The sequence below is a fragment of the Seriola aureovittata genome, chromosome 6 (assembly GCF_021018895.1).
Source record: "Seriola aureovittata isolate HTS-2021-v1 ecotype China chromosome 6, ASM2101889v1, whole genome shotgun sequence".
Taxonomy (NCBI): Eukaryota; Metazoa; Chordata; class Actinopteri; order Carangiformes; family Carangidae; genus Seriola; species Seriola aureovittata.
In genome coordinates, this window is record NC_079369.1 from 5,324,324 (window position 1) to 5,348,443 (window position 24,120).

General features: G+C 38.4%; 1 protein-coding gene across 1 annotated transcript in view; it reads right to left on the bottom strand.

Moving 5' to 3' along the window:
• LOC130171295 (spermatogenesis-associated protein 16-like) overlaps nt 1–24,120 on the bottom strand; it is a 41,186-nt gene that overhangs the window by 11,824 nt on the left and 5,242 nt on the right. Inside the window, exons 2-5 of the mRNA XM_056379237.1 lie at nt 20,908–21,060; nt 19,369–19,499; nt 9,556–9,726; nt 6,602–6,685 (exon numbers count right to left, since the gene is read on the bottom strand). Of these exons, the coding sequence (XP_056235212.1) occupies nt 6,602–6,685; nt 9,556–9,726; nt 19,369–19,499; nt 20,908–21,060 (539 nt within the window). The remainder of the gene's footprint in view (nt 1–6,601; nt 6,686–9,555; nt 9,727–19,368; nt 19,500–20,907; nt 21,061–24,120) is intronic.

Consider the following 24,120-nt stretch of genomic DNA (forward strand, 5'->3'; position numbering starts at 1 on the left):
AGTGTTTTTAATAATTTGTTTTTCAAATGTGACATTTCTGTTTAGGGAAGCAGCAGTGTGCCTCTTGAATGGAGGTGGGAAAGTTAGATACCAAACCAACCATCAAGAGAAAAGGACTGAGGAGTCCTTTTCTCTTGTAGCCTTTTCACACCACAGATAAAGCATAAAACTAAACGAGTAGTGTAATAATAATAATAGTAATAATTTCTCTTCATTATCAATTAATTCCTGGTTCATTTTTTGACAGAAAACATCACTAAGGTGCCACTTCTTTCCACATGCAGCTGCTAAAATGGTTAAAAAATACATTCCTATTTTTTCATGTCTGCATCATATCAAATTTGGCCTAGACATAGACAAATATAGTGGAAGTTTTATGTAATGTTACTGCTATGATGTCAATATGACACCAAAAGGTCTTTTCTCTGTCTATTTTATTCTGTGAGCCGCACAGATCACGCATGAAAAATATGTGAGAGGCTGAATCTCCAGATCACGCGACGCAGTGTGTCTGCTCTAACCTGTTAACATGTGCGTTTAAATGAAAACCGAGGCGTTCTGCAGCCAGGAAGAACACACAATGCGTCCAGTGTTTTTCCTGGCCTGTGCAGCGCTGGGTCTTGAAGACATATGCAAAAACTAAACCTGATTTGGTTTGAGCCATTCGCCACGATTCCTAATTTATTGATAACAACAGAGAATGTAGCAAGAAGAGGGAAAAAAGGACTTAAGAATTGCGTATATAAAAAAATGTAATCATAAATGCATTTTTTGTGCAATTATACATGTTAGTAGGTAATGAAATCAAATTTGACACATGATTTGTTCTCTAAATGCGTCCATAATGTGAATTTGTAGCATTGAAAGTTCCATTAGGAATGAAATTCATTGGTCTAATCAAAAACACAATCAACAAACACAGAAATTCAAGTGGCCAACTCAATAATGAAAACACACACAAAAGGACACATTGCACAATCTTCATTATAACTCATTTCCAAGTTTGGTCTAAATGTGTTTGGGCTGTTGGTTTCTTTTGCTGTGAAAAGTTCATTTTGACCACACCATTAAGATAAGCTGTAATTTCTTCCCAGACAACCCTGTCTACTAGAAATTACTTTTATATGCAACTAATTTGCAACAGCAAACATGTTTTTTAGGAAACGTAATTGCGACAAATGCAATTTAAATGCATAATTAAATTGTGTTTTCTTCTAATGTAGTGAGGATATGCTGTTAATTTACATATTTGGCAAATCGGAAAAAAGGTTGATACTGAACGTATCAGTAAAATGTTGACAAATAATGCGTTTGCTTTCCAACGAAATATCTGATCCAACGGCACAACATCAATTTGTAGAGTCTACAGCATTATGAACCTTTTTATGGTTATGTTTAGACTCTCACTTGGTTGAAGTTAAGGAAAGACTTTGGTCTGGTGACAGCGACAATGATCACATGTATTTCCTTTTAACCAAGACAAAAATCCTTCCCTAACCTTAAGCTAAGTGTTTTTGCTATCTAAAGCTAACCACAGACGCAACTATGGTTAGTGAAAAGCAAAATGTTTCTTCTTAATGTAAATGAGGCAGCGATAAGATAAGAAGAAATAAGAAGGAAACAAGGTTGTCCACCTCCCTGTTTGCTCTGGTTCTGTGGTGCAAAAGAACCATATGTATGAAGCGTTTAAATGAACTGGGACCAGTGTGGTCTCAAAATCCAACTGGTTATCATGCATGTTCCCTGTAATCAATTTATTAAGTATATTATGGCAACATTAAAACACCCAAGACACAAGTCCTGTCAACATAGTCCTAAATCAGTGTGCGATTATTTTACTTCAGTGCAGTTAACCATAGCAACAAAACGTAGAGCTTCGGACTTAATGTTCAGACTATGTCAGGTTTGAAAATAGGGCTGCAGCTAAAACCCATGAAAAGATCAGAAAATAGTGGAGAAAAAAAGTCCATTACAGTTTCAAAAAGTCCAAGGTGGCAGAAAGGAAGGTTGAGAAAGCAGAAAATCCTCACATTTAAGAGGGTGAAACAAGCAAATGTTTGACAATGTTTGCTTTATAAATGACTGACTTAATTGATTAGTAATCAACAAGTAACTAAGTAATCAGCCAACAAATTTTTAAGCTGTTGTTGAAACTATGGAAAACGTGACTTAAACCGACTGTGCGCAATCTTTAGAAATTGGGGCTGACTTGAACACAGCCGCTCTTTGTGGCCATCGTATAAAACTACACTGCAACATGTCTGGATGGAAAGAATAATACGGTAAATTACAGAAAGATGATTGCCTAGCAGATGTCAATACTCTTCATACTCTGTGGAGCTGGCCCAAAGATTTTTTTTCATGTCTAGTTGTCAAGCATGCTTAGAGACAAGATGTATATTACATGCCATTTAGAATTTAATATACTGTACATTTATTCTAAGATTACTTATGATAACTATTTAGCCATTTAAAATAAAAAGTTGGTTCCATTTCTCCAAGCAGTAGTAAAAGCTTTGTCTGATAGTCTTTTTAATTAACTTGCCTTCTTGTCAACCTTGACTTTTGGATCTTTCACTTTTATTAATAATAGAATAAGGAAAGAGAGTCGGTGGATTTTTAAAAGATGCAAGACTTTCTGGTCAAATATAAATCAGGCCCACAGACATCTCTCTGGCCATTGATGTAAAAATTGTGGAGAAAGTGAGAAGGGGCAATTATGCTATAATCCAGCAAGGCAGTAATGGCAGCAAATGGCAGGCTAATCAAACAATTAAGATGATTCGTTACAACATAAACACTGGTTACACACAAACTGGCAAGTGGGTGCAGTTTGGATGCAGCCATAACACAGTGTGTATGAGTCTTTTGTCAGTGTGTGTGTGTGTGTGTGTGTGTGTGTGTCAGGCAGTGGCTGATGGTGTGATTAATACAGGCTTTAAGCAGCGGTCTCACTTCACTGAGCAGCAGAGAGACTCGCCTGGCCAATCCCAGTCCTAACAACTCTCACACACATTCATGTACACGTACACAAACATACACACACATGGAGACACACCTATCCCATTCATCATCCGAGTTGCAGGAAGCACTCTGCCTTTCTTCTTTTCTCCCAACCTGCACACTCCCACTCTTCCTTTCCACTATGCTACACTGCCTCAGACGCCATCAAATCCAGTCTACCTCCATTTTTCTCTTACTAAATCACTTAACTATACTAAATCAAAAAACAATCCCTTGCATTTTTACCTCTTGCTGCATCCACCCTTCACTTTCAGGCCCTTAGCCTGTGTGTGGAGCAGCAATGTGTGAGCCAATGAATCTGAGCATCAGACAACAGAGCATCCTGGTTCCATTGTATGCAAAAGCAGGCAAAATATGAACTCTATATACTCTCAGTTGGAAGTTAATTAGGTGGACTGAGCTAAAACTAATGCTGTCCGATACAACAGTCCAGCAATAAATCCTTCCACATGAAGGTTGATGATGTGCAGTTTGTGTTCAAACCTTTTTAGAGTGGTGTTCATACAACTTTAAGGAGGATGTAGTTTGTGGTGCTGTTGAACTGTATTGTGTTACACCGAGGTTTGAGATTCACTGAGAGAATTGTTAGAGTCTGAGTATTTAGTGGGTTAGCCAGCTATGTTTGGGTTTTATGGGGACGGACCACCATGGTAACATATCCTGCACAGCTAAGTTGCTCCACATAAGGTTAGTTCCTTAGATCAGTTCAATATGTCTCAAGTAGGCAGAACTGATTTTCAGCATATGTGAGCCAGGCAGATGCCGAGGGCACCTCCAGCTGGAGCGACAAAAAGGAAGTTAAAAGTTCTACCACTGACTCACTGCACTAAACACCTGATACCGAGAGAAAACTACAGGCAATCTCTGCAGAAGGGTGCTCTGCTGGCTGCCTTTTATTTCGCAACCCTGTGGTTCATTTGCTCACACCGCTGTATGAGAACCATGTAATCTACGAGTAACTTGGTTACTTATATTTGATACAAACAACATAACATGATCCTAGTATGACTGGAATGCAGATATGTGCACATGTACAGTGGTTTCCAAACGTCTCAGACCACATGCCAGACCTTCTGTGGTTCCAGCTTTTAAAGTGTGTCTTTAGGTTTTGAACTGTTGGTTGATTAACCTTTTATTACAGATAAGAAAATGACTATCAGGCTCATGTACGATTCAATACTTCAGTTGATCATAAACCTGCCGCGGCCTGATGCAGGTGTTACCTCTGCAAGAGAAAAATGTTCTAACATTTACTACATTACATTTCACCGACAGCTACATTGTCACTTTTCAAATTGTTATCCAAAATATCTTGAATGCAACTCAACAACATGTAAAAGAAAAAAAAGACTTTGGCTTGCAAAACTGTGATTAATTCGGTCTCTATGTCTCTAACTGAGGAAGTAGACAACAAAAATACATTTAAAATGCTGAGAAAATTGTAGATATGGATGGCAACTCTGAGGTCTGGAATTAGGCTAACACACAAGTCTGAGCCTTGTCTAAGTACAGAAATCAATGTTGGCTTTGAACTGTTGGCTATATATAATCATGACTATGAGCTTTTCCAGGCATTTGGTATTTCACTTTCACAACAGAAAGAGAAAAGGATTAAAAAACAGAAAGAATAGCTAAAGTTGTTGGACGGTACCTTGTTGCAGCATAATTCATTCTAGGAAGTAAAAATTTGTGTATCCTACAATTCTCATAATGCAACTCAGTGTCTTTCCTTGAAGTCTCCCTTTCTTTTCTTTCAAACTCCATACACCCAGTGTGTAACTGAGCCTTTTGTTATAAATCCTCATGATTAGAGAAATGGACTGGGTTGCACCCGCTATTCATATTTGGGGATGGGATGTCTTGGCTATCAAAGACTTTAGATTCTACTTGAGACTGTACAACCTACAGGTAACTGGAAGTAACTGTAGACAGGCAGTTGTCTCGCTTGTCTCTGAGGGAGGAAAACACCATGTCAGTTTTTGATTTTGTCTAATGGCAGGGATTTTCAGGGGTTTTTCAAATTCTTTCAAATTACTCCAATTCTTTGCTTGTATGTCTAGATGTTTCGAACACAGGGTAAATATGTATGTAAATATGAATAGAGGAGTGTTCCAGGAATATAGGAACCTGATGGGACATTAATTCTGTAAAGAAAAACAACAACAAAAAAAAACTACAAAATAAATGAATAATAAGTATTAGTTTTTGAACTAGAGTTTGCATCATTCAGTGGCTTTTGGATATGTAAACAGGATGTAATAATCTTGCCATGCAGTCAGTGAGTTGTGAATTACAACTCTAGCCAGTTTTTTTTATTATTATTTTTTATTAGCCTACACCAACTGGCACCATTAAAAGTTTGCTGAATTTGCTATTAGTGGTTCCTGTTTGCAATGTACCCGCATTAACTTTGTGTCTTCTCTCTCCCATAGTCTTCTCTGTCTCTTTGTCCCTGTCCTCATTCCACAGCACATCTGTGACCCTGGAGCAGCAGGATCCAGAACTGCCACTCATATTCCAGATTCCTCATCATCATCAGTTTCATTTATTACAGTTACTATTACTTGGTGCTGTTATCATTGCTGCTGGTGTTATTAATAATATTATCACACATATAAGTATCAGTTATTACCATTATAATAACCCGTGCGATGGTGCTTGAATACAGTATAAACAGCTGTTCCTCGTCTCTCTTCTCTAGCCCTCTCTCCCCCCTCTTTCTCCTCACTCCTATATTTCTTTCTTCTCAACCCAACCAGTCAAAACAGATCGCTGCTCGCCTTGAGTCTGACTTTTTCTCTCCATGTTGCCGTGTGCTTGCTCATGCTGGGAACTGTTGGGTTTTCTCTTTGCAATATTGCAAAGTGTTGACCTTACTCTGTAAATTGCCTTGAGGTCATGTATGTTATGGTTTGGCACTATACAGATAAAACTGAGTTGAACTGATGTACAGACAACTATCACTAGATTACCTTCAAACTGAAGAAAACAGGCAAGTTCTGGAGTTACAAAGGACATCTTTTTTATATCCCAGTATATCAACCTGTACTCGCAACGGACATAATGATACACTCTGGAAGTGGAATTCATATTGAATTTAAAAATATGTGCAGCATGTCTGTGTTCGGATTGGATTTAGTTACGACTCAGAAGGAGTGCGATTAGAGATGCAGATTGAGCAACTTTATTGCCTCCCTGAGCTGCTGCAACTGATGACTGATGGTGAGAGGGGCCAAAACAGTGTGCCAAACTACAGTAAGTGACTTCCTGCTGTTTTTAGAAAACTGCCACACAGCTGTCCCTTAAACCTGACGCAGTACTGTCTCTCCCAACGCTCCCCTCTTGGGGAACCATGTGTCACAATTTGAAAACCTCTGGTCTAATGTTATAAAGTTTTGTAATTTGTGGCAACTGTTTTAATTTTGTGAAACTGAACGTTTCTGTTCCTGTGTCACCAGCACTTCAGTCAGGTTAAACGACCATATGCCTTCAATTTCTTCAAACAGTTAGTGGGCTATTGGCAAGCTTTTGTAAGTACTTTCTCTCTCTCTCTCAAACACACAATTCCACACTTTACCTTGAGCATTTTATTCCAGACACGTTCAGTGCTAGTCCTCCGTCTTCCCAGTTCATCCATGATGTCTGTCAGTAGAGCCTGCAGCTGTGGAGATACAGACAGTTGAGTGATGCCATTTTTTTCTTTTAAAAACACACTGTCTCACACAGACGAACATACAATCTCCCCATCTGTTATCCCACAATTTGCCTGTTCATAACTCACCTGAATTACACACATGTGCACTCACACACTAACACTCACACACTCACACACTCACACACTCACACACACACACACACACACACACACACAACACACACACACACACACACACACACACACACACACACACACACACACACACACACACACACACACACACACAACACAACACAACACAACACAACACAACACAACACAACACAACACAACACAACACAACACAACACAACACACACTTTTACAGATAATTAAAAATCCATTTGCTAGGTGTGAATTTTGATGGTCTGATGAGCACTGTACGTGTTCGGGGCTGTTACCGCTGCTCTGCCATTGAGACAGGATTTAAGCTGACTCACTGGGAGACATATTGACATGCATGCACTGCTGCTGATTTTATTTCTGCATGTACTGCATAAAGTATTTTCTGTTAGCACCCTCCACTGGAAAGTCAAAGGTCAGGGCCAGTTGCAGACCAATTGCTGTTAGGGATTCATTCTTTGTCTTGGCCAAAGATACTTAAGCAGGGTGGAAATGTATTGTTTGGTGCTTAATCTTGGCAATTAAAGGAATACTCAGTTGAGAGTTTGGTCTAGTTTCGCAAAATTGAAGCAGGTTTCTCCTGCCTACTTCAGAAGCTCTCAAATTCATGGACATGTATTGTCAAAGCACCAATACATGGGTGAAATCCAGAGCGCCTGCATTGATGGGGGTCAGTTTGCTCCAGTCCTCTTTGGATATTAACAACTGTGCACTCAGCTTGGAGACAGTTAGGTCAACAAATAGACACAAACAGAGACTAAACCAAAATAACTTCCGGGATAAGGGTTATGATTCATTGCTCATTTCTAAATAAAAGACTTGGGAGTCTTTGCAGCATGCCACTCATCTCTTTTTCCTTTCACTCTCGTCTCTCTCCAGCATGGAGAGATCATTCACGTGTTAGGTAAGACCTAGCCTCTTGAGATTGACAGCCAATAGAAAACGAAAAATAACAACCTGTGACTGACAATAGCATTGCTGGTCCACAAAAAGAGAAGAAAACTGTGGGATTAGTTAGCAAGAAAACAATACTTCATCTGTGTACAATACATTTAATAATACATACCAGAGAGAGACTTGTTTCCTTTAACCTGAAGTCTCACTCCTATTTAAACCTAAACTTTAATTTAAACCAAACAGGAAACTGAATTCCTGAACCTAAAGTACTGTCTTAAGAGTGAAACCCATTCAAAATGTCCTCAGTTCTGAGGATTTTCATCATATTTTTCTTTGAGAGAACTTTAATCTGTATCATACATGCACAGTACAAACACATGCATAAACTATAGCCTATTCAGACAAACCTGCTTTCTCATATTTTCCTGAGGTGTAACTAAGCTTTTCATTTCTTACCAGCCACAGTTTGGCTTTTCTTGGGGCCCTTTCAGTCAAGCTGGATGCTGTGGGTTGTAAATTATTAAACCTCATGAGAAAGGAGAGCAATTTCACATGGTTCTATCACATTTTGACTGGATGTTTGAGGCACATGAATGCTGGATTGGACTATGAATTGAACAAATAAACACATTTGAAGTTATGGAACCTTCAAAGTTGCCTCAGTGCTGCAATACAGCAGCACTTTTGGTGAAGATAAATACTTAAATGGAGCATCAAGTCCTTATTCAGAGTGTTTGCCTCAGATGGTGTCTAGACAGCTGCATTTCATTTAAACGCAACACACTTTGGATAATCTCTACAAGACCGTACATTTACTTAAAGCCTGGCTTCACATCATGTATCATTTTTGGTTCTGTTATCAGTTGACACAGGAAAGGCTTTTTGTTTAATATGAAAGTTTTTTTCTGTATTTATTTTAAAATACATGGAGTTCTAGTCTAAGTTTACTAAAAGGGAGGCAGATATTTCTGCTTGTTGTGTAACATAATATATTATGTAATGTCAAAAAAAAATAAAAATCAATAAATAAAAAAAAAAATATAAGCAAATGTCATATACCCTTTACCCTTTACTCTCTAAGTATGAAGGCTTTTTTTCGTCAGTATGCTCCCTGAGTCTTAGTAATACTGTATACTGTAGATTTGCAAAGTGAAAGCAGCTGGTTACAGTAATATTTTTCCCCATTTTAAAGCTTTCTATCCAATTACATCCTCAATGTCTCGACATAAAAACATTGTGTCCTAAATGGTTTAAAAATATTAATGCAATAATTTATAATCTGGTCCTTCATCTTAATGATCTCAAATGTTGTTTGAGAAATCATGTTTCCCCCCATCAGTTTGGCAGATAGCTTTAAGTACTACAATAGACACTGTTGCTGTTACAGCCCAACTGTTACTGGCTTTTTGAGGCAGATAACTGAAACAAGTATTTATAAATACATTTTTTATCAGAGAGCGTAAACATACAGCAAACTCCTTACACACGGCACCAACACAATAACAAAGATTTCATATCTTTTATAATTCAAAACCAACAACAACAAAAAGCTCTTGAACCTTGAGTTTCATTCATCTCTCTCCAAAACACCATCACCTGCAGCTGGTCTGCAATGCCATGTGATTACCATTTTATAGAATGCTGTTGAGTCAGGATTTAGTAAAAGTTGTGTTTTTCACTGCAACAGATTGAGTAAGTATGACTTTACAGTAATTCTTTTACTGTTCTGGCTCCTACTGGATCTCATAAGGATACACACACACATTCTCTGAACATTTGAGTTATAAGCCGCCTACACACAAGGAGCTGCTTACCAGCGGTGTGTTTTCTTGCTGTGTGCTGATCTGTGGCAGGTAGGGAGCGGTGGTGAGCTGAGCCTGGCAGCAGTGCAGGATGGTGCTGTGCTCTCTGTGGTAGCCCAATTTAAGCAGCAGGCTGCCATACTGAAGCCACTCAATCAGACCGGAGCCCACACACACACCTGCCTGGGGAGAAACACAATGCACAGCGCACACACACACACACACACACACACACACACACACACACACACACACACACACACACACACACACACACACACACACACACACAGGTAAGACGTGCTGCAAGTGCATGATGATAAGATAATGTGAAAAGACTTAAGCATAAATGATACAAGCCTAACCCCAAGCAAGGCATTTACAGTGCTGTACACATGAAAACATATTTTTTGGACATTTGCACGTGCGCATTGTGGATAATCCTGGGCTCTTTCACGGCCAACTAGCTAGAACTACTGGCAAATGTGCTTGTCAAGCTACCCTTGACTCAGTTTCCACTGTTCTGAGAGCAGTTATGATATCGCACATATTACTATACATATGTGCAGGTGTGTTTGGAAACTAAACTTGTGCATTAGAAAATTCCTTCGTCTTTTGTTTCTAAGCATTAAGACGTAGCAGTAGCAGTTTCGCCTTCATGCCATGGCCAGCTCAATTGTCAAGCCGCCATCACTGCTTATCTAGTTCCACTGGTCTTAGGTAGCAATTCCTCTGGTATCAGAAACTATGCCATGCATCTTAACAAAGACAAAGAACATGGTTTAAATATGAAGTTGTGTGCCAGTTCAAGTAAATCTACAGGCTGATAACCTGAGCACTCAATAACCGGTGTTTGCTTGGGTTCAGTGAATGACACAGAAGGCTCGATGGTGTGTTCCAGCATCCTTTCGTTTTGCATGCACCCACGCACTTAACACAGCCCCCTGAAGCAAGCTATATTCACCTCTGCCAATAACATCTCCAGCTAACACCATCACCCACTGCTAGCTCAAAACAACCGGTTAACAGCATAGTAAGCTGAGCAGCATGTGGCCATCACTATAGCAGCTAGGAGAGAGAGAAAATGCATCAGTTGACATAAAACAGAACACTCCGAGTGAGTACTTCTGTTGTTCTGTGTCTGCTGGAAGTTTAAATAAGCCCCTGTATGAGGTCATAATACAGTAGGTCATGTTTTTGGCTAGTTATATTGCCCCAAAAAGTGGCCAAAAATCAATCAATGCAGGCTTAATGTACAAAAATATAGTCAATATTTAAACTGTCCAGAAATGACAACCACCACCACACACGTTATTCAGAGCTAATTCTTGTGCAGACATAGATGCAGAGCTGGTTCAATTCAAAGACGTATTCAACCAAAGGGAAAGAAACGTTACTTACTTTAGGGGAGAAGCTACCGGTGCAGCAAGAAAACCAAAGTTCATAAACAAAATACATAAAAGGTGTAACACATTAGGGCGGGGCAGGCAATCACACTGGAGGGAAAATAAGACAAAGACAAAGTAAAGCAACAGCAGACACACAAGGAAAGTTATTTCAAAATAAAACATGAAATAAACAAATGTCCAAATATAAAGAGTCCAAATGGGGCAGAGCATGACAGTTTGCTTTACCCTATTTGACCACTTCCCAATTCATGAATAACAGAAAAGACAATGGATAATGAAAGTCCGAAGAGGCATTGACCCGAATTTCAAGGCAAAACAACATATTTGATGACCCATTAGCTACCCTTAGACAACAGCTAACGTTAGCATTCAACCACTTCTGAGCTAACATTACCGTTTGATAGTACAGCGTAATACAATAGGGCAGAAATAAATTGAAACATCAACGCAGATCTCAGACATGTTTAGTTCAACTTGGAAGTAAAATACGCAGGATGTAATCAAGCTTGCAAAGTAGCATTAGCTGCCTTGCTATCTTTTCAACTGGTTAAGTTAGTCATGATGCACTTGCTCTGCTTTCATATTATTGTATCATTGATGCTGGTTGATTATGAAACAATATAAAATTAGTTAATATTTAACAAGCCAGTGGTTTAATTTGTCATCTGACAACTTTAGTAGTGGCAACATTGAGATTTCTTGTAAACTTCACGTTTGCTAGCCTAGCATTAGCTTACAGTGTTTCCAGTGTGGGCTGGTCTTTACCTTCAACATCTGGCAAATTATCATGCGGTCAAAGGAAAGTAAAGAGAAACAAGTCAAGTTTTTCGACCATCTCACCATTTTCGCACAGGATTTATTTAAAGACCTTAAAGTGTTCAAGGCTTCCCACCCTCAGCGTGACATCAGAGCATGTGCTGTGTGACTATGGTCTATTGTATTAAAGCAGTGTTGATTCAACTGTACTATCATTTTAGAGGTTTGTGGTACTTGTGCTGCGTTTTGCTGACAGGTGTTCCTATCATTTTGTCCACCCCATTCAAATCAGTGAGGGTAGGTTAAATAACAAAAGTACATCTCTGTGTAACACAACACAGTTCAACAGCAGCACGATCTGCAGCCTGCAAAATGATCATATATCAATGCCTTTATAACACTGTTTCAATAAAATCTGAGTGAATGTAGTGATACAAGAACATGTAACTGCAATTGTGCAATAACTTCACTATGAGTGGTATGTATACATATACAGTACATTTTTTATTTTTTTATTTTTTACAAAGAATATTACAGCTTTACAGAGCTGTTGGCTGCAGACTGTGGTCAAACCGCCGCCAACTTGATGGCTCTGTTGCCACATTTAGCAGATTTCAGACATTCTGAAAAGTAAGTTTTGACAAACAACCACAGGGAGCAATGTTAATGTGTTGACTCCCTGAGCTTTTGGTGACAATTTGGCACAGCTCATACTGATGCACTACTTGCTTGACAAATCCATAGAGGTCTCATCACAGAGCTTCCTACGCACAGCAAATCTCCCTCTCTGCTAAGAATCTGTTCTTAGCTGAGAGACAGATAGTATTATATGCAAATTAGCATATAATGTCATCTGGCACCATCTCGCAAGTTTTGGAGCAGCCAAAAGCTAGTCTCATTGGAAGAGAGTTGGCAGTAGCTGGTCAGGGAGTTGTGCGGAGCAGACATGGCGGTGGATGTTTCAGCTTACAAAGCCAAAAGAAAAAAAACTATTTCTTTGTTCATGACAGCAACAATTTTCTCGGGTTGGAAGTGATGAATCCATTCCATACCACTTGTCAGCAATTTCTGTGGAAGGCCATTGGAACAGACTTAGTTTTAAAGGTGCCAATAATTACTGCAAACAGACACACAGATGATGCCGACAATGAAGCACCAGCAGCACTAAGCCAGTATGTTGGCGAAGCGGCTGGATGACACTACCTCATAATGTCTGATTAATGTACTGGCAATATGGATGAATAGAGACTTACCTGCTTCATCAATTTGATTTGATTTTTTTTGTCACGTGGAATTTGCTTAATTGAACAGAAAAGTTGGTTCTGTAAGCTATGACTTATGAGGCTCATCTACACATTGAATAAGAGCAACACATGGGCCAATTTATACCTTGGATTAAGGAGCAATTCAATTTAATATTCAGTATTACTTGTTTACCTCACATTTTTTGCTACTTTATATTCATAATTTGCATAGACTGATGCAAAAGTTATTTGCACACTTGACTTGTTTGAGTCAAATGTGTGACAATTTTCCACCAGTTTAATGCTGTCTGATGTTTGTCAGATTTTTTACTGTGGCTGTTAATGGATATGGATTCAGGTATTGGATACTGCTTCAGTAGGTACTACCACACAGACACTTTTGAGTACTTTGGCAGTTGCGAGCTACAGTCACAAAACTTTACAAGTGTGTTGTTGAGATCAAAATGAAGGCCGAGAGTGAAGATGGCCGTAGTCTGACCCATGAATACTGAGTACTCATGAAATAATGTAGTAATAACTACTGGGTACTCATGGGTCAGAATGTCAATGTGTTTATAAGCATCACGGCTGGTGCATTCACATCACAAGATGGTCTCTAGTTGTCTGTATTGACAAAAAAAGCTGTGAAAAAGGTCCCTGATGAAGACAATTAGGATTAGTCATGTTTTGTCCGTTAGGACAGTCAAAAGTATAATGCACAAATCTCACAAACAGCAGCTTGAAACTTCAAAATTAGATTTCGTTAATATTCTCAAAGTTAGCTGCGACAATATTGTGAAATCACTGGCTTAATTACAAGCAGAACCCCCCCACCCCCCCCCACCCCCCCCCAACATTCTTCGCAGTGACAATGTATTGAGGAAGTGATAATTACGCACACCAAGTGGTAAGAAAATAACTCAAAAGCAAGAATATAGGAGATTTATTTTGATTGTATTTTTTATAGCCTGCTTTTAGTGCTGTTTTCACAGTTTTGGTCATCAGTTCTATCAGCTACGATAAAATTGCATTCAGCAAGTTAATTCTGGAGATCTTGTTATGTGGAAACAATATGCGTTTTTCACAGCTTTCACAGACAGTGGAAAGGCAACTGTGTAGCCGAATTATCTGAGCCACTTTATTTGCACTCTTCGAATTGCTTCAAACACTGTGTGCACACATTTAGTATAAGAAATTCTGGCAAATTTTTTGCAGACTGACTTCCTGGGTCCAAGTTTTTGGTTATTATTTTTTATTATCTCTGATTTATTGTTTAATCTATAAAATATGAGAAAATAGTGAAAAATGTATATCACACTCCCTTCCTTCAAAAACCTTGTTTGTCTGACCAAAACCTTCCAAAACCCAAAGATTTTTAATATGTAATGATTTAAGAGAAGCAGCTAAACTAAATGTTTCATCATTTTTCATCATCATCAAACAAGTAGGCTACAGTAAAACTTGTTTACTAACCCCCAAATTTAATGGGTAACTTCACTGACTTGACATAAATATAAACTAAGCCTTTGAAAACAGTTGATGTCCTCTGTTGCTCTCAAGGAGTTTTGTCAACACTATGAACAGACAGTATTGGGTTGGATTATGGTAGGTGCAGTGTTTTTACAGTTTGACACATATCATATGGACAGTCATATGGACTGAAAATCAGAATATCACAGGTTCTGCTGCTGTCTATTTTGTTGATCTTTTTAAAGCATTTTTGAGTCCCTCACCTTTATCTGCCTGCAATACTAAATCATATTTTTATATTTTTAATTTTAAAAATATTGTATCAACTCCAACATGTCCCCCCTTCATGTTTTAACCTTTGGAATAATTGCCAAATTTACAAAAATCAGTTTTCTGTTACTGTCAATTTGGCCAGCTGGATAGTGAACCAACTGTATTTAGGTAGTCTGAATAATCAAGGTTATTTCAAGACAGTGACAATGCCATGACTATGTGTATATGTGCAAGTTTATGTGTATGGACCTGATGAATTTAGATACTGTAGTTGTGTTACCTAGTGTCTACTTAACTAAGATGAAAAATAATTTTCTGTAATAATAACAATATAGGCTAAAAACAGATTAAAAAACACAGGAGATATAGAGGAGTATCTGCACACAGTAAGACCTCATAGAGATGTTCAGTGTGCTATGTCCTAGGGTCAACACACACACACACACACACACACACACACACACACACACACACACAAACACACACACACAAACACACACACACACACACACACACACACACACACACACACACACACACACACACACACACACACACACACACACACACACACACACACACACACACACACACACACACACACACACACACACACACACACACACACACACACCTTTGTTTTCTTATTCTGTTTTGTAGGACACACTCTTCTCCCCAAATCTCAGATGACTGCTAGCTGGTGGAGGTTAATGGAGTCTAAATAACATGCATGTACCAACATAGGCATCAGCAAACACACATGTGCTCCGCCGAGGTCTCTGTGCTGTTCTTGTGGCACTACTATTATTGAGCAAGCAAGAGAGAACAAACAGAGAAGAAGGACGGATGGAAAAGGGCAAGTGTTCACAACTTTCACATGGAGTTCACAGCAGATTTCTGATTTCTCACCACATACAGTTGCCATTTCACTATGCAATGTCCTCCGTGGATGCCTTAGGACATTCACACACACACTCACAGGTGCTTCCAAACTAATAACATGATGGGCGATGGCCCCATGGAAATGGGGAAACACAGTTTGACATTTGAAAAAAAAAATCCACTCTAAGAACTGTCAGCAACAAGAATAAACACAAGGTTTTGGTGTCACTGCCTCAGAATGAAAGTTCATTGGCTTCAGCCATTTTCCAGCTGGTTCAACAAATAAACAAGTAAATCCATTTTCCACAATAGCCTCGACAGACCAGAAATTCAACCACAAGGTAATTGTTGAGTCCACTGCTGCTGTTGCTCTTGCACATCCACAAAAAAACTCATCATGTTACTCATCACTTTGGGATGATCCTGTGCAACCTACAGCTGAGAGCAAAGTACATATTTTCTCTTTGGGGTTGCTAAAAGTCTAGGAAATGAACAGCAGTAAATGAGAATAAATAACTTGTGGAGTGACCTGTACATCACAGACTGATGAGATCTAACAGTGTCAGATGTGATTTGTTGGCTGATGAAATGTTACAAGAAAAAATATAAACAGAAAATGTGTACGTTACATTACAACGATTCAAGCTTTGCCAATTACTTTTATACATGACAACATTCTAAAACATCTGTACACATTGTAGTTGTTTAATTAAAGACCCCCTCTGATGACAATCAACTATTTAACCTTGAAGAGAATAAACTCTAAACTCAACAGCTAACAATGCGTCAGCCACTGCCAGTAGCAAGCTAACAAATAACATAAACAAATAAAAGATGCTAAGATGCTATCTGTACAATTTAAAAAGAACATAAGTGAGTTCAAAATGGTAAATACACTTTATTATAGCATTCGAAAATTCAACCCTCTCTCCTAGAATTTTTTCAAGGAGGTTTCTACAACTAAACTGCAACAGAAAACACATTTTGTGGGAAATGTAATTGCTGGCTGTATTATGTTCAAAGGCAAGATACTTTTTGAATGAATGAAGTGGTACATTTATGAAAGGCAGGAGAGTCGCCGGGAGGTGGTTCGAGGTGGAAGGTGGGCGCCTTCCAGATTTATTTTCCTGGTTTACAAAGAGTGATTTATAACTACAAACTTTAGATGTACGATCTCAAAATCTTCTGGACCCTAATCATCCACAACCATCTGAAATTCCCATTCGCCCTGAAAAAAAGCACGGTGACTTACTGGATGTGGGCAGTGTTTGACGTTGACCTAGTGAATGTGGGTGGGGCTGGAAAAACCATCTCCACCTACCACCTATACTGCCAGTATTACTTGAGCTGGGAGCAGGGATAAAAGCCTGTGTGTGGGTGTCTAAAGGTCTGGCCAGACCATTCCACTACAGACATTACACTGCAAGTCCTCTTTTCTCATGTCTCAAACACTCTTCCTCCATATGTTTGTATGATTTCTAGTCTTGCTTCTTCTGACGTGGTGTGAAGCAGTTGTGGCTCTGCAACGCTTCTGAGTTAAGTGTATAGCCAATGCATATTATACAAGTCAAAGCCAATCATGTTTACAACTGAGATGCTGTGTTTTGCATAATTAACATGATATTTAATTGATTTAAGTCGATAACCATTTGATCAGAGAATAAGTAAACAAGATAATGAATCTCACCAGACATTTGATTTGCCTTTGCAGGATAAGCACATGTCAAACTAATAACATTAATGATGCCACCGCTCCAGCAATTAGCAAAGGAGAGGAGAGAAGACCAGTCTGTGCAAGGGAGAGAGAGTGTATGCTCTGTAGTGTTAACTCTGCTACATGGTATCATTCAAACTGTGTTCCCAGCAAAGTGCAATGGTATTTTCTATTCTTGATGTTGACCCCAATCCCCCATACTTTTTCCCCACAGGCTATACTTCTATGCGCAAGGTTTAGCTTCCATCAGTGCAACAATACGATTGGTTTGATATGGGGTGGGACATGTGTCATACAACTGGCATCCACATGAAATGTGGTCAGCCACTGTTCTCTCTGTAATTAAATATAACCATTTCATCTCCATGACAGTCATGTCCAGTATCCTGGGCAAAGCCACAGCGACTGGAGCCTATAAAGAGGAAAAATAGAACAGAACTACTACATAGCATACATGCAATTCTAGCTGAAACTTTTTCATCAGCATATAGAGCACATTCATCTTGTGGTAAATTAGTAACTTAGTAACAAAGATGGAAAGCAAGCCTGAGAAATGAATGGCATGTCTGCTGTCAGCCAGAAGGTAAAAGCACATAATGAAGCAACAGATGGAGTGCATGCCATTTCAGAGAAGAAACTCATTCATGGTCAGTGCTAATGATGCATATATTTAATTATACATGACTAATTGATTACTTAGGATGATTAGTCATTGACTGAATGTATGATTTTCAGTACACAAATTGAATAAAGTCTGCTCCAAAAACAAGATGAACACAGTGTGAAAGAGCGTGAATAAGGATTTGATTGTTTTAGAAAGACCACCAGCACAGCTATGACCACTACCGTCATACATCCTGCTCTTTCTCCTTTTTCATCTTCACTCTCTAATCCTCTAATCTTTCCTCTCTGGATATATCACTTGTCATTTCATTTAACAGCTCTGGCATAATAAGAGTTCAGTAGCCCCATGCCCCATGTACCTTCTCGAATGGTCCAAGGTTCAACGGTTTCCTTTCATGAAAGACATTGCATTCAGCTTCTGGGCTACCAACACATGCTCTTGCAAATGACCAAACTGAACAAACCACATATCAAGACGAAGGAGAGTGGTGTTTGAATGTTGTGTAATCCAGACAATGAATTAATGGACTTGGAGCGTTGAGAATTTGTGGGATTGTTTCAGCTGTGGATGATTAAGCCCATTTTGGAGGGTTGCCAGTGAGCTCTGAAGTCGGTGCCAGGTAGGCAGATAACAACTGAGTCTGTCTTCAGATGTGGTAAGATGTATTCCCAATATTCATTTGAGAACTGACTATTGTATCATCCAAGTGCAGGTACAATACCAAACCTACACTTGCTGCTTTTCTAATTTACTGAACAAAACAGCCAAAGTTTCCAAATGTGAAAACCCAAAATGTAGTAGTACATTTAAGTCAGTTTCTTGATATGTTATTATGACATATTAAAAAGAATCAATTAATACTGCTTGAAAGGAGTTATTTGTAAGTTTCTACATAGCTAAATAGTGAACGTTAGCATTACCCTCTTGTTTTGCTTCTATCACTTCTTTTCTTCAACTAAAACTAGCATGCTAAGTAGTAGTGTCAAGACTGTAGTGTCAAGACTGCCCTGAACAAGTAGCACTGCTCAGAGGACGTATTATAACCTCTTGTATTGTAAATACAGCAATGCCTGACACTCTCTGCAAGACTGGTAAATAAATAGCTGTTAATGCTAACGATGGCTATGTAGCAATAGCAAAATTTACAAATACTGTAGCTCCTTTGACACAATCCAAATTAGTACAATAAAGGTTTTAATGAAGAAGACAGAATGGTTATTGTGTACAACTGTAAAACTCAGCAACTCTTTTTGTTGTGAAAATAAATTGTTGTCAGTTACACATAAGGGTACAATATTTAAATTACAAAAAAACCCATGTATTTTTGTGTTAAGCACATGAGTGCTAGTATTAAGGCTAGTGATAAAGATGGTCTTTTTTGTGCAATAACTCGGAGACTCTTGATGCTTACATGAGCTGTTTTTGTGTTTGTGTGTCTGTTCGTCCACTCACATTAATCTGGGTGGTTTGCATCAGATCCAGGATGGGCAGGATCTTCTCGTACATGTCACGTATCTTCTGAGTTTCCACCTCTTCCTTCTGTTGCTGTTTGGGACTGAGCACTGCTCCTTTTCCTCCTGAATCTTTTTAACAGAACAGACAAAGACACCAGTCATTAGTTGCATACCATTTTTCTGGCTACAGGAACTTGAGTACCTGGACAGCATGCAGTTTACTTTGTTTGTTTTTAAAATCCGGAAATATCATCGATTTTTCCTTTTATGCCAGTTATTTGAGACATGTTTGCTGAATGACTTATTTCTGTAGCATTTTGAAACATTAAAAAAATCTGTTCTGAATTTGAAAATAAATTTCTCATTGCTGTTTTTAATAAGCCTATCTTATTTTTTTTATCTAATTGAAATTCAACTGAAGGCTCAGTAGCTTCCCTCTAATTGAGTAAAACATGTCTATTTTTCTTATTTTGCCTCAAAAATATTTGAAGATTACAGAAATTCCACCAGCACCTCAGATAAACATGGCCAGCAGGATACTGAACACAGACATTCCTGTCATTGTCAACCCCTGTATGCCACAGGCCATGTAAGAGACTGATGACTTATAATACTATAGGCTCAATAGAAACCACCATGCCAGCAGGCATTGCACTACAAAGCCCTGACACTGACACACATACACACACACACGCGCGCGCACACACACGCGCGCGCACACACACGCGCGCGCGCACACACACACACACACACACGCGCGCGCGCGCGCGCAAATCTTGTCCCGGCTATTCCCACGCAAGTCTGGTAAATACAATAGCAAGGATCTTTTGAGCACTTCCTTTTACTCATGCGTGATTCCCCTTTTTGGACAGCAAGGCCCATTATCTAAAACCAGAGCATCTCTGACCCACTAAACTGATTTCTTTCTGAAGGAAAAAGGGTAAAGTACAATCACAAATTTAGTTTGTTAGACCAATACAATATGTCCTCTGCTTTATATTTAATTTTTGTCAGTTATAGTAGTTATTCATTCACAGGACAACCCAGTATGTTACATTTCAGGTAATCATAATTTATAACTTTTGTCCGTTATCACCACAGTAATCTGATCTGAGAACACTTCAGCATCATGACAGGGAAGTCCAATGGGGCAAGAAACGTGACTGCAATTGTACCAATTCTCTAAACTACTTCACTTGGAAGTTAAACTAAAAGTGAAAAATAGACTTCTTTTTAGCAATGATGCAGTGTTCACAGATTCCAGATGTACTGATTTCCAGGAAGACAGCAGAAATACAATGTGCATGTTACAAAGCAATCTACTGGAAATTTGCTCTTGCTTGTAACTCTTTGGCCAATGCAGTTCATTGTCGTCCAGCAAAGGTTGAGCCAGTTTAAACCAAGAACTCCATGCCAGATATTCAAATGAATATAGGGGTTGCATTTTTTTCATGTAAACAGCAATAAAGTGCTTTACTTAACCAGCTGTATCGGTGTATCATCAAGAATAATTTAAATACACATAATGTACACGGACCTGGAAGAGAGGGCCAGATCCTTGAGTACATCTTCTTGAGGAAGATGCCATCCTCTCTCCTCCTAAAGCCCAGAGTGATGAGGTAACGCTGGGGCACAGCACCAGCAGACAGCCAGTCAGTGGTCTGGGGGAGGACGTGGCCACCCCTGGGGTCTGAGGAAAAAAAAAAAGGAAAAAAAAGAATGATAAGCACAGGTCAGGATGGTTAGTGTTAGGATCTGAATGTATTAAGGGAATGTAGCTGTATTCATTCCTACATTCGCATTCAATGTGAACAGTGAACTTTACAGCTCCCACTGTTTTTCTTACTGTTATTTGTGAGGCAAGTGGGGTCAGGCTTGCTTCTATTCAGTCTACAGCAGCTTTCATTTTTTTTAGTATGAGTCACGTTTAAGCACATGGACCGAGTCATTGTAGCAGCACATACACATCAGATACATACACTGATTTCCCATATCTGCTTATTCCTGTTTGAGGTCACTAGATGATAGAAGTTGTGCTCAAATATACCATCACTATAATGTACTACATACTCATGTGTGGAGAAAATACCTTTTAGTGAAATCCAGAGAGTTGTTTTGTTAAACCAATGATGACTTTTGTTTCAAGGAGTATAATTAGAATCTGCACTAAGCATTAAAGACAATTAGAAGTACCCTAATATTTTCTCAAACTCACTGACCACTGGATAGTCACACAGCAGCAATAGGCCACATACCTGAATTTTAGATTCTGATATACTGGGTTTCTGGTAAGCTGTATGGGAAATGCATCATTTATAATGAATTCAAATCACATCTGATTGGACTACAAGTTTGTTGTTATTAACATACAATGCAGGGTGTTACCTGAATCTGTAGTGTGAGTAGCAAACATACAGTAATCACAGCTATCTGTTCTCTGCAATTAAAGCTGCACTTATCAATATTTTTTAACAATAGATCAAATGACTGTGGTTTGTCATTAGTTATGTCAACAGTTATTATACTATACCAACCATTCAGCTCTGCAGAGCTCAGATAAATCTCACTCTGCTCTAATTAGCTTTGTTTCCAGCAACAGAAGGCAGCTGTATACATTAGCCAGATATTTTTTGATGAGTTTGTGGAGACCAAATCAGACCCAAAAGGAGAGTGAATATTGGACTTATTTGTCGGATGGTCAAAACATGTATACAAATTTATCATAATGTTAGTTTATTTATTTTATTCCATTTTCCTGGAACAATGCACATTAATCAACGTCACTGTAAACGTGCCATCTGTAAAAATGACAATAAAACCCACAGCATATAAAAATTATAACAGGAAAGAGCGAGCAAAAACATGAATCATTTCAGCAGAATAAAACACTTAGAAGACCGAGGCAAGCATCGCGCAAAGAAGGGACATGAATAAAACAGACAATTAATACAAAACATTATAAAACTGACAATCAATGTAGGCAGTAAAAACACAGCAATGTAAAATCAATCATAATTACGACATAGGTAAAACCAGAGGGAACACAATGACCAACACAGAAAGCCAAGCAAATGAGAACAGACAAGGCAATCAGTTATAAGTTATAAGATTGTGTACAAACAAATGGTAAGAGTCACTGTGGCATCTATTTAATGGAAGGATGTTACAGAATTGGGAGGCTCTTATTGTGAAGGCAATCTGGCCAAAGGACCTGAATATGGTTGATCTCTTGCTAACATTTTTCTGAGATACAAATTTGTTAAACTGGGGACCATTTAATCATTTCCATTAAGAATTCTCTGTATTAGATGTGTGTTGTCGAATTTATTGAGATTTTTCCAGCAAAGGAAGTACTTTATAGAAGTATTAAAGAGTATTTTAAGTATTATATTACAATAGTTTTGGGTTTATTATCCAGGAGCTTGAGAGTTTTTTTATATCCAGATTATACAGGCTTTATATCAGTGGTTAGACAGTATTTTAGTTTATGAAAAAAATCATAGCATGGAAATAAATCTTAGCAGCCTCCAGTGTCAGGTATTTTCGAATAACTCTAAACTCTATAAAACTATGTTTTGGAAACATCTTACTTTCACAAACAAACAAGGTATTTAAAACTGGAAACCACGTTTAGCTTCTCACCTACATAAACTGAATGTCACTGAGAAACATCACTTGCTCTTTTTGTACAAGCTGAAGAGGAGCGGACCGAGACCCTGGGTTACTCCAACTTTACAAGTGAGTGACATCATGTCTACTTGCACACTGATTTCTGTTTTGAGGTAAGATTTGAAACAGCATTAAGAAGCAGAGATTAAAATCTAATTATCAATTTCTGTTGTGGTTAATTTACAGACATAGGCTTTTATGAAGTTGACAAATACCACGCAAAGCCCTTTATCAAGCTTATCTTTAATATTTTCAACAAGGAAACAACTGGCTGTGGAAGTGATTTTCTCTAAAACTGAACTGCATGGGGTGTAGAGTAAAAGACTGATTTAAAGACTGATCAATTGTGCTGTTACACATTCACTTATAAGCCATAAGTCTGTAATTATTCATGCAGGCTGTAGCACCCCCTTTAAAAATAGGTGTGATTATAGCTGATTTCCAGGCAGCGGGACATACCCTCTGATCAAAGGATGCATTAATAACCTTACAGACCGGAGAGGAAAAGGACTCTTTAAACCTCTTTAGGAACATGATGTTCAATCCAAACACATCCGAGGCTTTTGAGTTTCTTAATGAGTCCATCGTTTTCTGTACAGCTGATTCTGTGTCACTTCTTAAATCAAAAGCTTGTTGTGTGTCATCCACTGATGAAGATATTGTAGCCTAAGTAGGAACATCCTGGATAACAAATTTTACTGAATTAACAAAAAAAAAAAAAAAAAAGGCACTGAGGGCAGTGGTAATAGCTTTTGCCTCTTTAATTAAGTTGCCATTTATATTACTTTGTCACTGACTTTCAGCTTTACTATTAAACCTCCCTGCCCAGACCACTGTAGTATTTCCCTTTGCTTCACTTATTAAATCAATAACATATTTATTCTAATTTCTTTTCATGAACTTGTTCCTCAGCATAACACACTTTTGCATTTAAATTGGATTTAATCGCTGCTTTAAGAACACTATCCCTTTCCTTCATTAATTACCAGATGTTGCCTTTTGGGAAGAATGGAAGAACTGTTTTTTCTTTTTTTGTTAAACCACTTTTGAGTCTAATAATGTTTTGAAATCTATAGTTGAC